This window comes from Alosa pseudoharengus, unplaced genomic scaffold, assembly GCF_046254945.1.
Source record: "Alosa pseudoharengus isolate Yale_2024_CS ecotype anadromous, Long Island Sound unplaced genomic scaffold, YU_APseudo_1.1 YU_APseudo_1.1_scf_21, whole genome shotgun sequence".
NCBI lineage: Eukaryota > Metazoa > Chordata > Actinopteri > Clupeiformes > Clupeidae > Alosa > Alosa pseudoharengus.
This window is the reverse complement of record NW_027468674.1, coordinates 25,623,143-25,641,343: the sequence shown is the minus strand read 5'-3', so window position 1 is coordinate 25,641,343 and position 18,201 is coordinate 25,623,143. Positions and strand designations below refer to the sequence as shown.

The following is an 18,201-nucleotide window of genomic DNA, read 5'->3' as shown; positions in this document are numbered from 1 at the left end:
TTCTCTGGTCAATCTGGAATTTGTCAAATGATGACCATTTGTTGAAACCTTGAGTCCATTTATGCCCATGTATAATATTGCCATGTGGAAAATTGTGTTTCTGTATTGTTGTACACCATATATGATGCAAAAAGAGTGTAATTTCCCATCAAATTCAAATAGATCAGTTACAATCAATAAAATATAGACCTAAATGAACATTTAACAACATTCTATGTGTGTGCACAACTTTTTTTTCCCAAGTAAGGATGACCTATCCAACTTCCGCTGTGACCGTGAGTGCAACCTGCGGCACCATTGGACAGCATCATGATGCTTGAACGCGCGTGCCTAGCAAACTTACAGAAAGACGAGGCTGCCACATTCCTCCGGGCGCATTATGTTAGGTATAAAAAGGAGTGCACGAACAACATGAACGCTGGACGATGCGCGAGGAGATGGGCGCGAGACAATCGGTGCTTTAACCGCAACTGGCACCGTAACGACACCTATGAAACGTCCCTTGGACCACTGTCCATATCCATGGATGAATACTTCTATATTCATGTGTGTAATTTTTTTTTGATTGACCGAACGACTTTTTCAGAAGCACCTTTGGATACATGTTTGGTCTGCATAGACAATTGGTGATGCTACTAGACAAATTTGTGTTCATCAGAATTTAGACATTGTTACTTTTGCAAGGAATTCTTAGAACATGGTATGATAGTCTATTCAAGTATTCTCATAGCATTACACGCAAATGCTTTTTTTCATAGAGCAAGGGGTGGTTTCACCAGAAATATGTGGTTAATTCAGTGATCTCTGTTGACTGTCAGTATAGATTTTGTAGATTCTGCCTTTAGCAGAACCTGACCTCGCCTTGAAGCATGGCGTCTTTCGTCTTGTCAGTGAACGGGGTTTCATTCACTGAAGCTACGGAGAAACTCGAACCCGAGAACCCATTCAAAGGACCCCTCTCATATGTTTCGCCATGGACCTATACTTTTTTGGCGTGTTTAATGTTCGTTGTGACCTCGCTATCTCTCTTTGAGAACTTCACCGTTATGCTTGTTACTTTTAAATACAAACAGCTTAGGAAACCCTTAAATTATATCATCGTAAACTTATCAGTAGCGGATTTCTTTATGTCACTCGTCGGAGGGAGCATAAGTTTTCTTAACAACGCAAATGGCTACTTCATTCTGGGCAACTGGGCTTGTGTCACAGAAGGATTCGTCGTCACATACCTGGGTAAGTGAATTTCCCTCCGTTTATTTCCTTGTAAATACAACTTGATAAAGCGGTGTACTGGAGTAGCCAGTCTTTTGGAGGGACAGGTGTTGTGACAGTTCGCGCAGGGAAAATTTCTGCAGATCCATGGGGCAGGCTCGATCAACACTCGTTCCTCACTGGAGCGTTAAATGCCATCTCTTACACAAATTTGAGTCATTACATCGAACCTAACGTTGACTCATCATCGTTCTCACCACACACTCCCCATATCGCCTCATGTGCCTACAGGCCAAAGTGCAAATAAGAGTGATGGGGATTTTCTCCAGCAGTTAGCCAGGTGGACAGTAACTAAGTACATTTACTTGATTACTGTACTTAAGTATGGTTTTTGAATATCTGTACTTTACCAGAGTATTATTTACTTTGGAAACTTGTGACTTTTACTCCACTGCATTTGAAAGACAAGCACTGTACTTTTGACTCCACTACATTTGAAATGTGCGCATTAAGTACTCATTATTTTTAATCACATTTGATTCTTCATTTGATTCTGAGTTGGCTGGTAATAATGGTGATGAACAGATTTTTCATCAGAACATACTCCTTGTAGCCTTGGAGAACCCAGACAAACCTGTTAGCAACTGAGATTTGAGAAGTGATCTGGTGTGGTGTTAACCAGGCTATCCTCCATGATCATTGTTAAATTGGAATGAAATTAGACAAATCACATGGCATTCACCACATAGCTAGATCTTTAGCCTAAATGATAAATAATCTACTCATAATTGAGTTATCTGGTTTTGTATTCGGCAGTGACAATGTTTAAGATTTGAACAGATGTATAATGATTAAAAATATATTATTGCATCAATTTGAACAGTTGCAAAGTTATGAAAATAGGTAAAATGTTTTTGTTGCATGTAAGGAACTAAAGGTTTGTTCTATGACCGACCAAAGTCCTATGACCGACCAAAGGATGTATACCTTATTAATGACCAAATAAATATTACATTGCAATACATTAAAAAGGAAAATACTTGTACTTCTGAATACGTAAGTATTTTTTAACGTAAGTACTTCAACTTAAGTAAAAATCTGACTTAGCAACTTTCACTTAAGTAAAGGAATTGTGTACTTCATCCACCTCTGCAGTTAGCCAGTAGTAAACCCATAGATGTGAACATTTCTATGAATACACCACAGTACATGGTCCAGAAATTGGGGTCTAACTGCACACACACACACACACACACACACACACACTTCAAATGCGTGGGCAATCTTGTCACAAACACCCCACAAACAGACACACACACACACACACACACACACACTTCAAATGCGTGGGCAATCTTGTCACAAACACCCCCACAAACAGACACACACACACACCCACTTCATTGACTGATCTTGCGGGATGTGGTGTCTCTTCACGCAGGTATAGTGGCTCTGTGGTCTTTGGCTATTCTGGCCTTCGAGCGCTATTTTGTCATCTGCCGACCCATGAAGAACGTGCGCCTCGGGATCAAGCATGCTGGTCTGGGGCTCCTCTTCGTCTGGACCTTCTCGTTCATCTGGACCATCCCGCCGGTGCTAGGCTGGAACAGCTACACGGTCAGCAAGATTGGAACCACCTGTGAACCCAACTGGTGAGCTAAGCCCAGAAGAATAATGTAAAGTTATCAATGTAGTTACATCAGACTGCCACACTCTCTTAGTTGATCAAACCCATGCAGCTTTCTTGCAACTTGTGATGGCTTTTACTCTGGATGATTATAAATCAGTGACAGTGGCCCATATGAAGGAAATAAGAGACAAAGCCAGATGTCTTAACAGCAGATGTGTCGATTTTCTCTCCTCCGTGACCCCACCCCCTTACCCCTGAAAAACCCACATAATAGTTTTCGAGGTAATTTCAGCCTTTGAATCTTTTGTATAAAGCCTGTGACACTGGTGGATACTGGTGGACCATCATTCAACATCATTGATTTCCCCCAAGCATTGATATGAATTATCTCAGCAACTTGGTTTCTGGGGACCTCTGTGTGTGTGTTTGTGAGAGAGTGTGTTCATGGCATGCTGTTGCAAGATATTGAAGCAGAGAGAAAAGAGAGAGACAGAGAATCAGTAATTGTTATGTCTCCCCTGTTCTTCTGCAGGTACTCCACGGAATACTCAGACCACACGTACATCATCACCTTCTTCACCACCTGTTTCATCCTGCCCCTGGGAGTAATCATCGGCTCTTATGGCAAACTCATGCAGAAGCTCCGAAAGGTAGGTTCCACTCAAATTAAACCACCATTCTGAGGTGCTTCAAATCGAGGCTTCGGCGTTTGCCACTGTATGTCCCATTTCAAGCACTTTGCAGTTCCTTTTTTTATGTTCCTTAAGTGCAGGTTTCTTGAAAAGGCTCAAACGGGCAGAAAAAATCGAGCAGCTTCTCTTCTTTTTTTCAGTGTCTTGTGGACGATGTGCATCATTTCTGCTCTTCATACATAAATTATGAAATGGAAAATGAAATTTGTTCAGCTGGAAATAGTTCAAAAGTCATTGAAGCATGAAAAAATACAGATATCTGTGTATTTTTAGAAAATCAAATATCATGGCGTCTGACTGTGAGTCACCGTAGGCGGGCGCGTCTGTCCGTGTGCGCCACCGCTGTCTGTGTGCCACAGGTGTCCAACACCCATGGGAGACTGGGCCACACCAGGAAGCCCACCCGGGAGGTGGCACGCATGGTCATCGTCATGATCGCGGCGTACTTGATCGGCTGGACACCCTACGCGGCCTTCTCCATCACGGTCACCGCCTGCCCCACCATCTACATCGACCCCAGGCTGTCCGCGGCACCCGCTTTCTTTGCCAAGACCACCAACGTCTACAACCCCATCATCTATGTATTCATGAACAAGCAGGTGAGAGACCTGTGGAGATTTCCTTCATTTGTTCATTATCTCTTTCATTCATTTGTTCATTCTTTCATTTACATTAGAGCTTCAAGCTATTCACTCAAGTTCTTGTCATAATTATTATTTCAGATGTATTTGTGGTAGGGTTAGTATCACTAAACAACAATCTGAATCTGAATAACATTTCTGGCAGTATTTGCTTGATGCTTTAAAAGGAATATTCATAATCTCTTGCCCCTGACATTGATTCATGATTGAGAATGGTGCATATTGACATTTTTGATAAACCTGTATTTGAGGTCTGTTACATAAGCCTGCTTATTTATATGCAAGATGTGATACGAGTGTCTGAAATGCAACGGATTTGATAAATGTTAATATGCAGCAGCTATTCTTCGCACAGCTGTGGGAAGTGTTCCTCCTGTCCAAAGGCTTTTGTTGACACTCAAATTGTGATTTTATACAGTATGCTATGATCTTGTTGCCATTCATGCTTTCTCACTGAGTGCTCTTTCCATATTTATTTTGCTGAAAGTAATTGGTGTAATTGTAGTCTACCTATTTATTTCATTGACTAAGTGTAACCTTCATTTATTTAATTCACTAAGTGTAACTGTTGTGTTTGCTTCATATTAATTTATCGTGTCCTGTTTTCATTACTTTATCATATCATAAACTCTTTCATTAACTCACTCTCTCTCTGAATACCATTTCATCCCATTACATTCTCTGTGCTGCTGCTTTTAATAAAACTTTCCTTAGATTTCAATTGATCAAACAAACTCACATCACCCGATCCTGATCCCAACCCCCATCCCCACACTTCCACCCCTACCCTGTACTCATACAGAGTCTTTCACTCCCACCTACCACTGGTTAGGACCAAATGACAGGCACCTGACAAGTCTCCAGTTGACAGCCCATGAGGCTGATGTGCTTTGCTTTTTTGCCGAGCTCAATAATGGATTGCAGGTTAATAATTGAAAATAAAGTCCGGAGAGTTTGAGTGGTCCAACAGGCGCCGATAAAATATACATCAGCACTGTCCCTGCCCCCATCACTGAACCACCAACCTCACACTCCGAGATCCGCTGTATCTCAGCTCTCTCTCGCCCACACACACACACACGCTATGGTGTGGTGAGAGAAGAGGTGATTGTGTAGGAGGGAGTGGAAGAGAGGAGTCTTGCTGCGGGGTCAGAGGTTGTGATCCTTGTCATGTTGTACTGTGTTAGCTGCATAGCAAAGAAAGGGCTGGAAAACTCTGGTGGGCTGGAAGGAATCGTCCACTGCCACAAAGTGATAAGCTATCCTAATCAATACTCATCAACACTATACTGAACATAACGTAAGACACCCATATTCATTCACAAGAATTTACATATAAAAGAAACCCCAATTTCTGTTACATTGATGTGCAAGAATACGTTATCTGTCCCTGAGGGATTCTGAGTTGGATTATAACAGGATTAGGAGGCTTTTCTGTAGCCATATGCAGAAGATTCTCACGTCACTGAACTTGACTGCGTTGCCAGCCACTTTCACAGATGTTAGAAGTCCTCAATCGTCACAAGGAGCTCGCTAGCTTCACGGAGGAGGAGGAGGGAAGGGGGGGGTGGAGGGATGGGGGGGGGGTGGTGCTAGCGCTTCTGAGCACCCGAAGGGCCGTGGTCTCAGGTGGGATTGTGCCTCGCTGTCGGCCCCCTGGAGCTGCTCGCGTCTCTCCAGACTGACCCATTTCTGGCCCAGCTGTTCGACCCCCCCCCCCCCTTCCCTCCCTCTCCTCTCTAGAGCCGCCGCCACCAGGGTCACAGGGTCAGCGGATTCTCAGAACTTAAAGCGGTGAAATAATCGAAGGGGAGGATGACAGCGTGACAACACGCCGATCAGAACGACAGCCCGAGGGGTTCGAATGGCAGGAGGTTGATACTATAATGATGGTACCAGGAGGAAAAAACACGGAGGAGGCTGGACATAGGGGTGACCACTGCAGAGAGGGCGTGGAAGTAATTATAGCATGGTGAACATTTGCTGAGAGGAGGATAGCCTTAAGTTGGGTTGGGTAATGTTTAGACGGCACTGTGTTCAGACCAGATGAGAGAGAGACAGTGTACTTTCTTCCAGAAAAAAAGGTAGTGTTACAAGTGATAATGATCGGAGAGGCACTCAATTTCCAGTGTTTGTGTAAAAAAAATTGAGAGCTGTGCCAACAACCAATATGGATAGAGCATACTTAAAAAGAGAAGCTATTGTGTGACAACTTCTGTTCTGTGCTGGAGTGGAAGTGTGTGTGTGTTAAGAAAAGCCTTTTCCATTCAGACTTGTGAGGTATTATTCATCAACCTTTGCTTTTTTTGCCTCACGAATGCAGCGGTGGAAGACCTTCCGTGGAAATTACCCAGGGTGCCTCATTCCTATCCAGGCTCGACTCGGACCTTGAGGAAATAAATATACAAATGCCACGAATTGTGCCAAATTCATCCTGACCTTTTCCTGTTTAATTAGGGTCAGAACTGCTCTTGTTTTTTTTTTTTTGTGCAAAATACATATGGTGCAATGACCTTTCCTGTAATGTAGCGTTTTTGCGTATGCTGCCCTGCACCTGAATTCAGTCTTGTTGAAGATCATGAATTCACCTTGTGAGTGTTTCAATAAGGGAATTATTGATCTGAGTAGCACATATACCCCCCTTTACTTGGACGGGTTTGGATGACACATTGGAGCAATATTCATTGGCAGGGCCTCTGGACTAAGAGGATCTGTGTTTGCATAATAGATTCAGTGTGGGGTTTTAAAGAGAATAGGAGAGTTATCGGTTTGCGTTTGCCTGTAGAGTTTCTCCAAGAAGTCTTTTCCAAGGGCAAGACGTGTTGGCATGTTGTGGATGTTTTCATGTTGTTTTTCTCCCCCTTGCTCTATGCGTGTAGCTAAACCCCCCACCCAACCTATACTAAGCGACCTATACTTTTTTCTGGCAAACAGTCTATCTTGTCTTAGTCTTTCTTTGCCACACTTACATCAATTCTATCCCATTGTCTTACAGTTTAGGAAGTGCCTCATTCACATGTTCAAGGGTGGCACGGCCAGCCTGGACTCGACCCACATCAACCAGACGTCAGACCGCGGTACCACGGCCGAGAGCCACATGGGCGAGATGTCCACCATCGCCGCCCGCGTGCCACTCTCCTCCGTCTGCAACATGGAGCGCACACAGGAGGAGGAGGAGGAGGACGAAGAGGAGGCCATGGCCAGGGGCGAGGAGGAGACGCACGGAGAGAACAAGGGCGGAACCAACAAGCTCCCCGTCAACGTCAACGAGAACAAAGTGTGCCCTCTCTGAACCGAGGTGGGGCCGGGAGGGGAGACAATAGATTAATGACCGCTGCTTTCATGTAACTTTGTAGCCACCTGCAACCCAACTAAGAACCCTGTCTCGTGATTAGAACTTCAAGGGCTCTCCCCGTGCAGGTATTTGTTCCTTCAGAAGCTATTCACATTAGCATTATTCACATAGCATTTTGCTAGCGGCTTGCTAATTAATAATAGCTCACACTGGGGGGGGTCAGGTTTGCTTTGTGGGAACAAATACCCTCCCCCAGGATGTGATGTGTCAAAAGGTGGAACAGACCCCTCCCGACCCCTCAGCAATGTCTCTCGCTACAATGTTGCATCATATACTGTATAGCATGTGTACATGAGAGCATATGTGTGAATGTCCTATACGAATGTCTGTCTCTATGTCAGTGGCACCTGTGGTAGAGAAGCTTTTGCGTGTATATGTGTGTGTGTGTGTGTGTGTGTGTACATGTGTGAGTGTTAATGCTGAATTTATTGCTAATGTCAGTCCACCCCAAATATACCTTATGGATAAGTTTTAGTTTTCAAAGGTGTGTGAACATGTTATCCAGAACAGTGTCTGTGCGTCTTGCTCTTCTGTGGCCTTAAGTGTTTCAGTGGTGTCTCTATCTGGTACGTATTACTGTGTGAATTCTCTGTTGTGGGTATATCTCTCTGGAAGCCCCTTTTGTGTAGCCCCTTTACAGTGCAATACAGAATATAGCATGTATTACTTTCCGTTTGCTGTTTGCCTTTCACGTTGAACATTTCAGTTTAAATGTCAGTAACAATATGCCATTGCTAGGGATGTCAAAAAGTCACTTTCTGTATTCTGTAGATAACACTGTGTGTGTGTGTTTGGGGGGGGGGGGGGGGGTAGTACAGGATCTCCATCACCAATTAGAACAAAGCATGACCTCACTTCAATTTTGTATGTCCATATTCACACTTGTAGAATGTCAGTGAAATTAAATATTCCTCGATTTGTAGGTGCAATTCCATGAAAAGGAAAGGTCATCACACAGATTCAGCAAAGCCACATGGAATGTCTGCTACGGTTCTGACTCCTGCCTGATTTTCTGAGAAAAGGCCTGATGTTCCTGGTTGTCTTTATTTAAAACAAAAAGGAAAAAAATAAATAGTTACTTCGAAGCTCTGCCATAGCTGTCATCACAGACACACTATCAAACCTTTCATCTAGTGGTACAGCAGCGATTGTTCCAAGAAAATGTGCTTAAGTAGTGCAGCAATAATAGCTATAATAGAATAAGAACTGGGGCATTTGGCATGTTTCATTTTCTGCCAATTACTTCTTTGTGAGCTCGGTAGAATATTCCACTTACTGCAATTCTTCCCGTAATGTGGTTGTGTTCTAACGATCAGCTTCAGCTGAAAAGCTTCTGCTTTGAATGGGATAATTTGAAGTGGTGGCACATTATTTTGTTCAGAGGGTATTAAGAAAGCTTTCTTTGGGTTTTTTTTGTCCTGAGCCTAGTTTTTCCTTTTAAAAGGTCTATATTTGTACCGGAATTGCAGATGACAGAACATTTTTACCTGTACAGAGAGCAGTGAGCTGTGAGATGTCACTTCATTATCTGAATGATGAGTGAAAATGGAATGACTCGCTTGACGTTTAGTGATGAGACCAATCTTCCATTTCAAAGAAGCCCATTGCCGCAAACTTCCCTTTGAAAACTCTTTGGTTGAATTGTGCAGTGTTATGCTTGATTCAACGAATCTTAGCCTCATCAATCACATGGCTACTGCTGGCCATTTCAGTGCCCTAAGTGAAATAGTTCCCCCCCCCCCCCCCCCCCACCAAAAAAAGAAAAAAAAAATATATATATAAATCTTTATTACAGCATAATTAATATCAATCAATAATTCAAAACCAAGACACACAAATGTTAAAGCACAATCAACTAAAGCAAATGAATATGAGGCCTGTAGATGTATGTATGTGTATGCAGACACTCTCTTCTTTATTCAATTGAAATTGCATCCTTGGCTTTTTTGTTTATTGTGTATATATCTGTTTTAAAATAGTTAAAAAGAAATGTTGCCAACTTGATGATCTATGATGTGTTGATTAAATGTGTATTGTCACTTTAAGATTTAGTTTAGACTTTGTTCTCATATTTGTACCTTTTTATCAAAATTATAAATGAGAGGCCTGATTGTAAGAATGTCCATTAAAGGAACTAAATGGAGTTGAGTTCAGTTTAGTTCACTTTAGGTGTGCAGAAGGTCAAGCTGTACTTTAGGGAATTACAAATCAGATGAGATGCTAAACATACACCTGAAGCTGGAGAGACTGATGCATGACTAACCTTTCAAAGGAAGGTAGACCGGTGTCTTAATCCATCTTAGATAAACCACACATTACTTCAATATTGGTTAGCTTTAGTTTTTGCCTCACAGTTGGAAAACTAAATGTGGATTAATCTAGATCTAGAAATCTACTAGCTTGTATGAGATATTTAAATGTCTATTACTAATTGGGGTGTTTCCAGACTGGTATGAATTGTGTGGATTAATGTTTCAGTATTTTGTAAACGGTGTGTTGACTATTTTGGCTTCAAAAAGTCACCATACAACTTACAGGCAAACTCAAAACAAACAATCTACAGGGAAAGAGAATGAAGCACCAGGATCCTTCATTATTTTGGTTAAATAGTGTGTGTACAGCTATAGCTAATAATTCACTGTTATCACGATCCGGAGAGTAGATTGTTGTTATTTAAATTCACTTTGTATTTATTTATTTGTTAAAACGGTGTGTGTCTGTGTGTTACGTAGTTGCAGCCTTGCTCGTTGTCATGCTATGGATAGTCTTCTCTGTAGTCACTTATTTATTTGTCAGTCACAGCAACTTCCTAATTGTGATTAGAGTCTAGCTGGTGTGCAGAAGCACAATACAGTATGTAATAAAAAAACGGGTATTTTCTTGGGGAATAAAATTTATTTTCTGAGAACAAGTCTGGAGTTTCATTTTTCGTAACAATGGATGTGCATCTTTTAACATAAACAAAACTACTTGTTTAATGCATCTCACAATATTGCTCTTAGTAGTTAATTCAGCAAAGCACACAAACTAAGGGGACGAAATGGGAACATATTTGAAAAGGCTATTTGTAAACACCGAAAACATAGCCTGACCCTGCCCACCTAGTCTCTCAGCTCATTTTGATCTCACTAAGACATTTGTCTGGCCTCTCGCAATGCACTAACATTTCCAATAACCCCCCAAAAGGGTGGACTAATCAGCTACAGGAGGGGGTGACATTGGTTTAGAAATTGAAAGTGGTAATGGTAAATGGTAGCAGCAACGCCTGCAAACATAAAAGAATGCAGTTGGAAACATTTCACAATGGAGAGTAGCCAGACTCTTCACAAAGTGAGTGAGTCTGATGAAAGCAGGCTACCTATAGCAGTAAGCATTTATTAGATTAATTAAAGCCTATAAATAGAATCAAGTTCTTGGAAAGTCCCAGTGGGAAACTGCTTTTCTTTAGGCTACATTGCGTGGGCTTTCATGGCAATCCTGCACTTACCTGATTAATAAGATTGATTAGGCTGGTGTTGCTTGCACATAGGGATACACTCAATTATAATATAGCAATTATATAGCAATTATAGGGATACACTCATCCAGGGGCGTTACTGTCTTCAATATTGGGGCGGGGACAGGGTCGCTTGATTTTCTGTAATAAATGCAGCCTGTAGTCTAGGCTACTTCAGCAAACCCAGACCGGTTGTGGCATCAGTTTCGTTTTTAAAACAACAGCGTAGCGTGAGAGGGAGAAGGCCTATATTCATTTTCAGCGTAGGCTATATCATGATAGACGAGCTTGCAATCTACGGACCAGCGGCATCTTTAGTAGCATTTATTTTTTTATTTCCCCAGCAATCAGTACAAATAAGCATTGTAATAAGCAAGTTAAATACAACAATGCAGCAAGATAGATTTGGCCAAAGGTGAGCCCCCTTTGCGGTCGTGGCAACCGTGGGCCGCCCATCCCGCAAGTCCCCCCTGTCTCCCTAATAACGCCGATGCACTCACCTGCAGTGAGTGACTTCAATACCAAGTTAAAGGAAGATAAAAACACTTGAGGGATTAAATGAGAGATTGATGTAATTAATGACATTCATTATGGGAATCGGTTTTATGCCCATCTGCACCCACTTTGCAGAGGTTTTCACTGGCCCTGTCCAAAAGGAGACAAATACACACAAGTCACAAGAGCTACTATTCTCGGAAATCGGTCCTCAGTAACATTGGGGTGGGGAGGGGTTATGAAATAACAGATAATAACCCAAGATGATGAGATTTGTCCGTGACCAAGTCAAAGTTCAGCATCTGTTTTCATAATCTCGGAGACACTCACTCGCTCTCACCCTCGAATTTTTCTAACATCGTGGTAAACATCTGAATTTCATTTCCGTTGAGCTCCTAGCGCCGCGGGAAGGAGGGCAAATCGAGTGTCATGGAAAAGGCGGTATAATCATGGGGGGCAAAGTCTGTCTTTCTTTTTCTTTTTTTCTGTTCAGTTTTTGTCAGCAGAAGTCTATCATCTCCATAGCAGGGGGCACCCATCAAACAACATCAATGTTACCCATATTTTTAATAAAACAAAACAAACTTAGGGGAAGTTTCCTTTTGATTGCATTCTCAGTCAGATTGCAACTAAGACAAACATTTAATGCAGATGGGGTAGAGGGACTAATAGGCAGACAGTGTGGTGACCTACTTGTTTGATAATCCAAAAACTGCTGAAGGTAATGCGATTAAAATACTTCTTCTCTATGAAATATTACTTCAGTTTGAAGCAATCTTGATGCCAGTCATGTAGGATTAACATCCTTTTACATCTGCGGCACCTGGTCATAACTAACCAATATATAAGATAGTTGTCACCACTCCCTTATTTTAAAACTTTAAACACATTCCAAACCTTCAGAGCTGTTCTGTTTCAGACATTTAGATGTCTATGGTAAGGTAAGAGGGCGTTAAGTGAATGGCACCTAAAACAATCAGCCGTAGGCTACATCTAAATCACTTTTGTGTTCAGATAAAGCAGTTCTTTCCACCCTGTTTTGTTTTTTATTCATTTTAGCAGGCATAGCCTACCCCCCCCCCCAAATAAGACTCAGTGTCTTGGGCACATTAAGTCAGCATTTGTGCTGTAGCTCCCAGAGCCATTTTGATATGACTGAGCTTAAAGTCAGGTTCTTACCCGCTAAGTGTTTGAGCCTTTCAGGTAAACATCTGGATTTATGACACAAACCAGCCTGGGGTTTGCATGCTATAACAGGTGTCGCACATCATTGCAGTATCACCAACCCCTATTGCATTCTTGGGATTGATTGAGATTGATTGGCTATTGATTTTACTTCAGCCTCCCTCCCTCCCTCCCTCCTTTATCTTAACACTAGTAATCATGCTCCACTCAGACAGTCATTAACATGCTTTATTTTCCTTGCTCCCGTGCACATTGAAGCCCCTTATTCTTGACGTCATCGCGCCACACAACGTGGGTTGCCAGACACTACATCCCTCCCCTTCTAGATAATGACTTACATTACATTAACTCATTACATAATTATTAACAGTTGTAAATAAACTCTGTTCCTGATTTTTCATACTATTGGTCTGACTGGTGCTGATGCACTTAGCTCTAGGACACAGTGTTATAGGCGACAACATTTTAGGTAAGGGAATAATCTTGCAGCCTTGCTGCAGATCATAAGGGGGAGTCTGATTACGAGTAGTCTGATAACATAGACAGCTAGCTCTTGCAGTGTATCAATTTATGATTAAAGATAGCTTTTTCTTTCATGGAGGATGAGAGGTTGTTGATGTTGACTTCACTACACTGAACTAATATTGAACTAATAGGTTCATATGTTTATTAACAACACACCCACTGCAGTTGTTATATTGGTATTATTATTTTTTTCTCATCATTGACATGAAAAAGGTTTTACAACTGTTTTACAGCTATACAAACCAGTGTCAAGATAATAATGTGGTATGATGACATGCATACTAGACCATATTGTTTACAATTATTTTGGATACAGCAATGCAATAAAATAAAACACAACTTTTCATTTGTTTCAGACGTTCAGAATATGTTCAGAATAAAGTGCTAACCAAGTTCTTTAAAACATTCCGTTAGGCCTGCTTTTAACAATGTGGAAAAAGGTTAAGATAATTTAGCTTTGCTGTATGATAAACAATTCTTGATATGAGGCACACAAGCAAAAAAAAAAAAGAAGAGTATCCATGAAGATCATGATCATGTGAATTTATATTTCATTGCTAATTACTAATTTGGTGACTGACCATAGCAGTATTGCAATTGAAATTGTTTTAATTATGTTAGCTGAAACTTAGGAAGCACTACTAGGGCCTTGGGCCCGGATATATATCTGTGTTTTGTTTCAGGTGCAATCAGTGGTCAAAAGGGGGAGCCTTACAGACTCTACTCTTGTCCTTCTTCTTTTGTCTATTGTTTCTTTTTCCCCTAGAACTGTTTGGTCATTGTTTTATCACTAGTACTCTGTGGTCTGTAAACTTTTTCCACACCCTGTGAGAAATCAAGACAGTCAGGGCCACTTTAATACATGTAACCATGTTGTTTCATTTGATTCATTTCCTTTATTGGGTTCTATTTGAGAATTGCTGAGATACATTTCTTATGTGTTTTGGTTTATATTCAGCTTTGCCTAAGTATTATACACATGGTAAAGAGACACAATTACTGCATTACTCTCAGTTAATTAGTAGGCTCATCCTGATTCAATCAGAATGTGTGCTATTGTTTGGTGTCAAAGGCTTCAAGTCTTTTGGGGACTTGAGAGTATTGGATTCAGAACTTATTATTTTTCACAACTTATGAAGAAATCAGTTAAATCCAGTCATGTACCTGCTTATTTGGATCTGACTAACTTTAATGAAACAAGTGTATAATCATTTATATTTTATATAGTGACATTATTTGATTAAATGTTCCAGCCATAAAGGCTGAAAAAGGGGGACTGAGAGAAAGTGGAATAGAACATTATGTCCAATATTCCAATATATGGTTTAATGTTCTGCATTATGTCCAATATTCCAATATGTGGTTTAATGTTCTGCATTTCAAATTAGTAGGTCACTTTGATACTAAAAGTATGATTCTATGTAATGACTATATGATATCTGTACTGTCCCTGTGTATATCTGCTCCGGATTGCCAGGCTGCCACTAATCAGGGTCTGATTCAGTGTAGTCCACGTGAGATGGGATGACCAACGCCATCTCCTGTCAGCCTGGAAGGATACTTAAACTTTAACTATTTCCTTGTCTAGTTAGAGCAGCTGATGGATCTTTAGGTGAAGTCATGCTGTCTCTCCCTTGATGCGCATCATTGTAAATAAACTCTATTTCTGATTTTTCATACTATTGGTCTGACTGGGTCTCTATTAAATCTATGGTATCAAAATTACCATCACAGTAGTTCACTTGTTGTCAATGTATCAACCTGGAATAAAGTACAACACCTTGCAACACTGTTCTCTTATTAATAGATCATATCTGTAACAGATTCCATAACTTTATCATGACACATCTTTGTGTTCAATACACTTGTACAAAACAGAAATTACACTTCATTCTACTGTGACCAAAGTACTTTTGCTAAGGCTAGGAATATATTAAAACCTATAATTTTAAACAACAGCCTTATTAAACTAATAAATTCAGTTTCACCAAAACTTCTTCAGTTTACTCACAATACCGCATACATCAAGAACTCTTCAACTTAGAACACTTAGATTTCTACCTTCAAAGAATATAACAAATAATAATATTTAGCTTACAAGTCTGACTTTACTTCATAGTGTATTTTTTTCTTCTTTTTTTTTTTTTTTAAATACCTAACAACCTAATAGTCCGGCAGCCAAATGCCATAATTTAGGTGAACCTGGTTTTGTGGGTTAAAGTTTTTTTATTTTTTGCTGTTTCTTGTTGCCAAGGGGTAACTCAATAAGATTAGAGAGGGTGCCCGGTGATATCCCTTGAGCAATTCTCGATATTCAGCCTTTCTTGTTCAATGTGTTGAATATAAGGCGAGGCACTACAGGTGAATAGGGTAAAAAAAATAACTAGCAGATATCACTATGAAACTTCCCCAGTTGATTACTTACATTAATATGAAAAAAAAAATGTATTGCAAGTTTTCTGTAATTTAATGTTTAAATATGCAAATTAGGCATGATCTAATTAAATATGTGCTGATTTGAATAAAAAAACTAAATCTGAACATTTGATAAAGCCAGGTTCAAAATTACTTTTTCAATGTATGTCAACACAATGAAAAAGTAATTTTAGATTAGATGAAAAGTATTTGACACAGGGAATTATGGATATCTCTTAGTTATTCAGTAAGTCAGAAAATACTGCCAATGGCTAGCCTGACGAGCCAGACCCACATTAAAATGTAGGGTCTGGGCACTCATCGTTCACAGTGCTCAGTCCGAGGGGCGGGATAATCAGTTGTCTTTCAAATTCCCTCTGCACGCAATAGGACAGCGGCAGTGCTATGAGTCCCATGCATTTCCCACCAGCGGAGCTAGTTGGCTAGTTCAAACGTTTGCCAACTTAATAAAAGCTTAACTCGTGTCACACTGTTCGCCAGCAGCAACATCCATCTTATTTGTTTTCAAGTAGCAGGGAATTCAAGCCAAACCGTTGCAACTCTACCATCAATCATTATGTTAAGCCCACCTAACGACTCTATACACGATTTCATTGGCCTGATTAAGTTTCGATTTCTTGAGCTCACAAGCCAACGGAGAGTTGCTAGACTAGCCCTGGCAGCAAATGTAATTTTTGATTTCATGATGTAATTTGCTGCCGCTAGGGGCGTGTCTAGATTTCTAGGCTAGCCAATAGCCTTAAAGAAACAATTTTCACCATGTTCTTAGGAATAAAATTTCATAAATCAGGCTGAATAATATATCAACAAACCCCTCTGTAAAAGCACTGCCCTCTTTTAGCTGATGTAATTTAGCTCTGTACTACTGTTCTAGTTTCCATAAAATATACATTTATTTTTTATTCTTTATCGCAGTATAGTAGTCTATGCTCAGAGCCTAACCTCGTCATTCAAAAAGAGAATATTCATTTTTAAGTATTGATCCATAGACATGCATTAAAATACTAAGGCCTAATAATACACACAGGTCAGTCTGACTAATTAAAAACAAAATTATTTAAAAAAAATTCCAGGCTTGATTTTTGATTTCACTCAACTGAAATATTTAAATTCCCATCCCTGCTCAAAACTAATACTAAAGGAAATGTGTACATATTCCGTATTATTACAGGAGATATCTAGCCTGGGTGTTCCCATGCTGCCTTGCGCGCAATTTGATTCACGCTGCTAAAGCAGCCTGGAAACTACTGCCCTAATTTTTGCCTTAGATAGGGAACCAATCACAGAACAGGGGGGAAAGCAAGACGATGATGAGCTATGCACAGACGCATTTGATAGACATCCGTGGCACCCAATAAACGGATCTGGGCATTTTTCTCAAATACGAGAAAATGAACGTTTGGTTCCCAGACCACGTCTCATTGAGAAGTGGTGGCGCTAGCCAGGCTAGGAGATATCTGAAATTATGAATTCATAATTTGACATAGAAAACGGTTACATTTTCCCAATTTGAATGCATGAAGTATTGTCTGAAAACTATCACACGGTAAACTGTTTTTAGTACATTCTATTTGAGTTGATTTGCTTTTGATATGTGTACTCACCTTGAAATGAGAGGTATTTCCTATTTTTTTCATGATTTCGGCACATAGGGCTTTAGGGGTTAATATATGAAATTGCCCATGGGATATCACTGGGCACCTTCTTAAATATTAAAGAGCCATCCCAGTCTAAGCAAAAATAAATGAATAAATAACTGACAAAGCCAGGTCTGACCCCATGACTACTGGACTACTACTGGCGTTATCTGAAATACAGAAATGCATTAATTGGTATAGAAAAGGGTTAAATTGTCCAAATTTGAACGCATGCAGTATTGTCTGAATAACTATCAAACAGAACACTGTATTTTGGTAAATTTTATTTGAGTTGATTTGCATTTGATATGAGTAGGCCTACTCACCTTGAAATTAGAGGTATTTCCTATTTTGTTTTTCTTAATTTTGGCACATTGGGCTTTTTTCATATTTAAACATTAAATTACAGAAAACTTGTAATATATATTTTTTTCATATTAATGTAAGTTATCAATTGGGGAAGTTTCATAGTGATATCTGCTAGTTACATTTTTTACCCTATTCACCTGAAGAGTCTCACCTTATATTCAGCACATTGAACAAGAAAGGGTTAATATATGAAATTGCTCAAGGGATATCACTGGGCACCCTCCTAAATCTTAAAGAGCTACCCCTAGTCTACAAGATTCTGCACAAAAAAAAACTTTAACCGACAAAACCAGGTCTGACCCCATGGCTGCCGGACTATAAATAGCGAGTGGTAGACTACCCTGCCATTAAGACATATGCCGGGGATTATTCTGCCCACCTATGGCACTGTCTTCCTAAGTGACAGTGTGTAAGATGTTGGCGGCCCTTCTGGTTCTTTGAGGTCTCCCGTCCTGTTGGGGAACGTCATCAAGCACCATCTCAGCAAGTCCAGGTACACTATTCGGCTCAGCTGTGCCTTGCTCAGGC

At 40.4% G+C, this 18,201-nt stretch overlaps 1 protein-coding gene across 1 annotated transcript; it reads left to right on the top strand.

Moving 5' to 3' along the window:
• The first annotated feature begins 869 nt into the window (after positions 1-869).
• On the top strand, positions 870-7,467 carry LOC143138532 (vertebrate ancient opsin-like). The gene is made up of 6 exons (XM_076298976.1): positions 870-1,233; positions 2,654-2,864; positions 3,375-3,492; positions 3,894-4,133; positions 7,171-7,368; positions 7,405-7,467. The coding sequence occupies exons 1-6, from the start codon at positions 870-872 to the stop codon at positions 7,465-7,467; spliced, it is 1,194 nt and encodes a 397-aa protein (XP_076155091.1).
• The last annotated feature ends 10,734 nt before the right edge of the window (positions 7,468-18,201 follow it).

What these genes read in the sequence shown, in the direction of transcription:
- LOC143138532 (XM_076298976.1), top strand. Translation starts at nt 870, where the DNA reads ATGGCGTCTTTCGTCTTGTCAGTGAACGGGGTTTCATTCACTGAAGCT. An exon ending in ATTCGTCGTCACATACCTGG is followed by an intron (nt 1,234 to 2,653) that starts GTAAGTGAATTT and finishes CTCTTCACGCAG; the next exon opens with GTATAGTGGCTCTGTGGTCT. An exon ending in AGGAGGAGGACGAAGAGGAG is followed by an intron (nt 7,369 to 7,404) that starts GCCATGGCCAGG and finishes ACGCACGGAGAG; the next exon opens with AACAAGGGCGGAACCAACAA.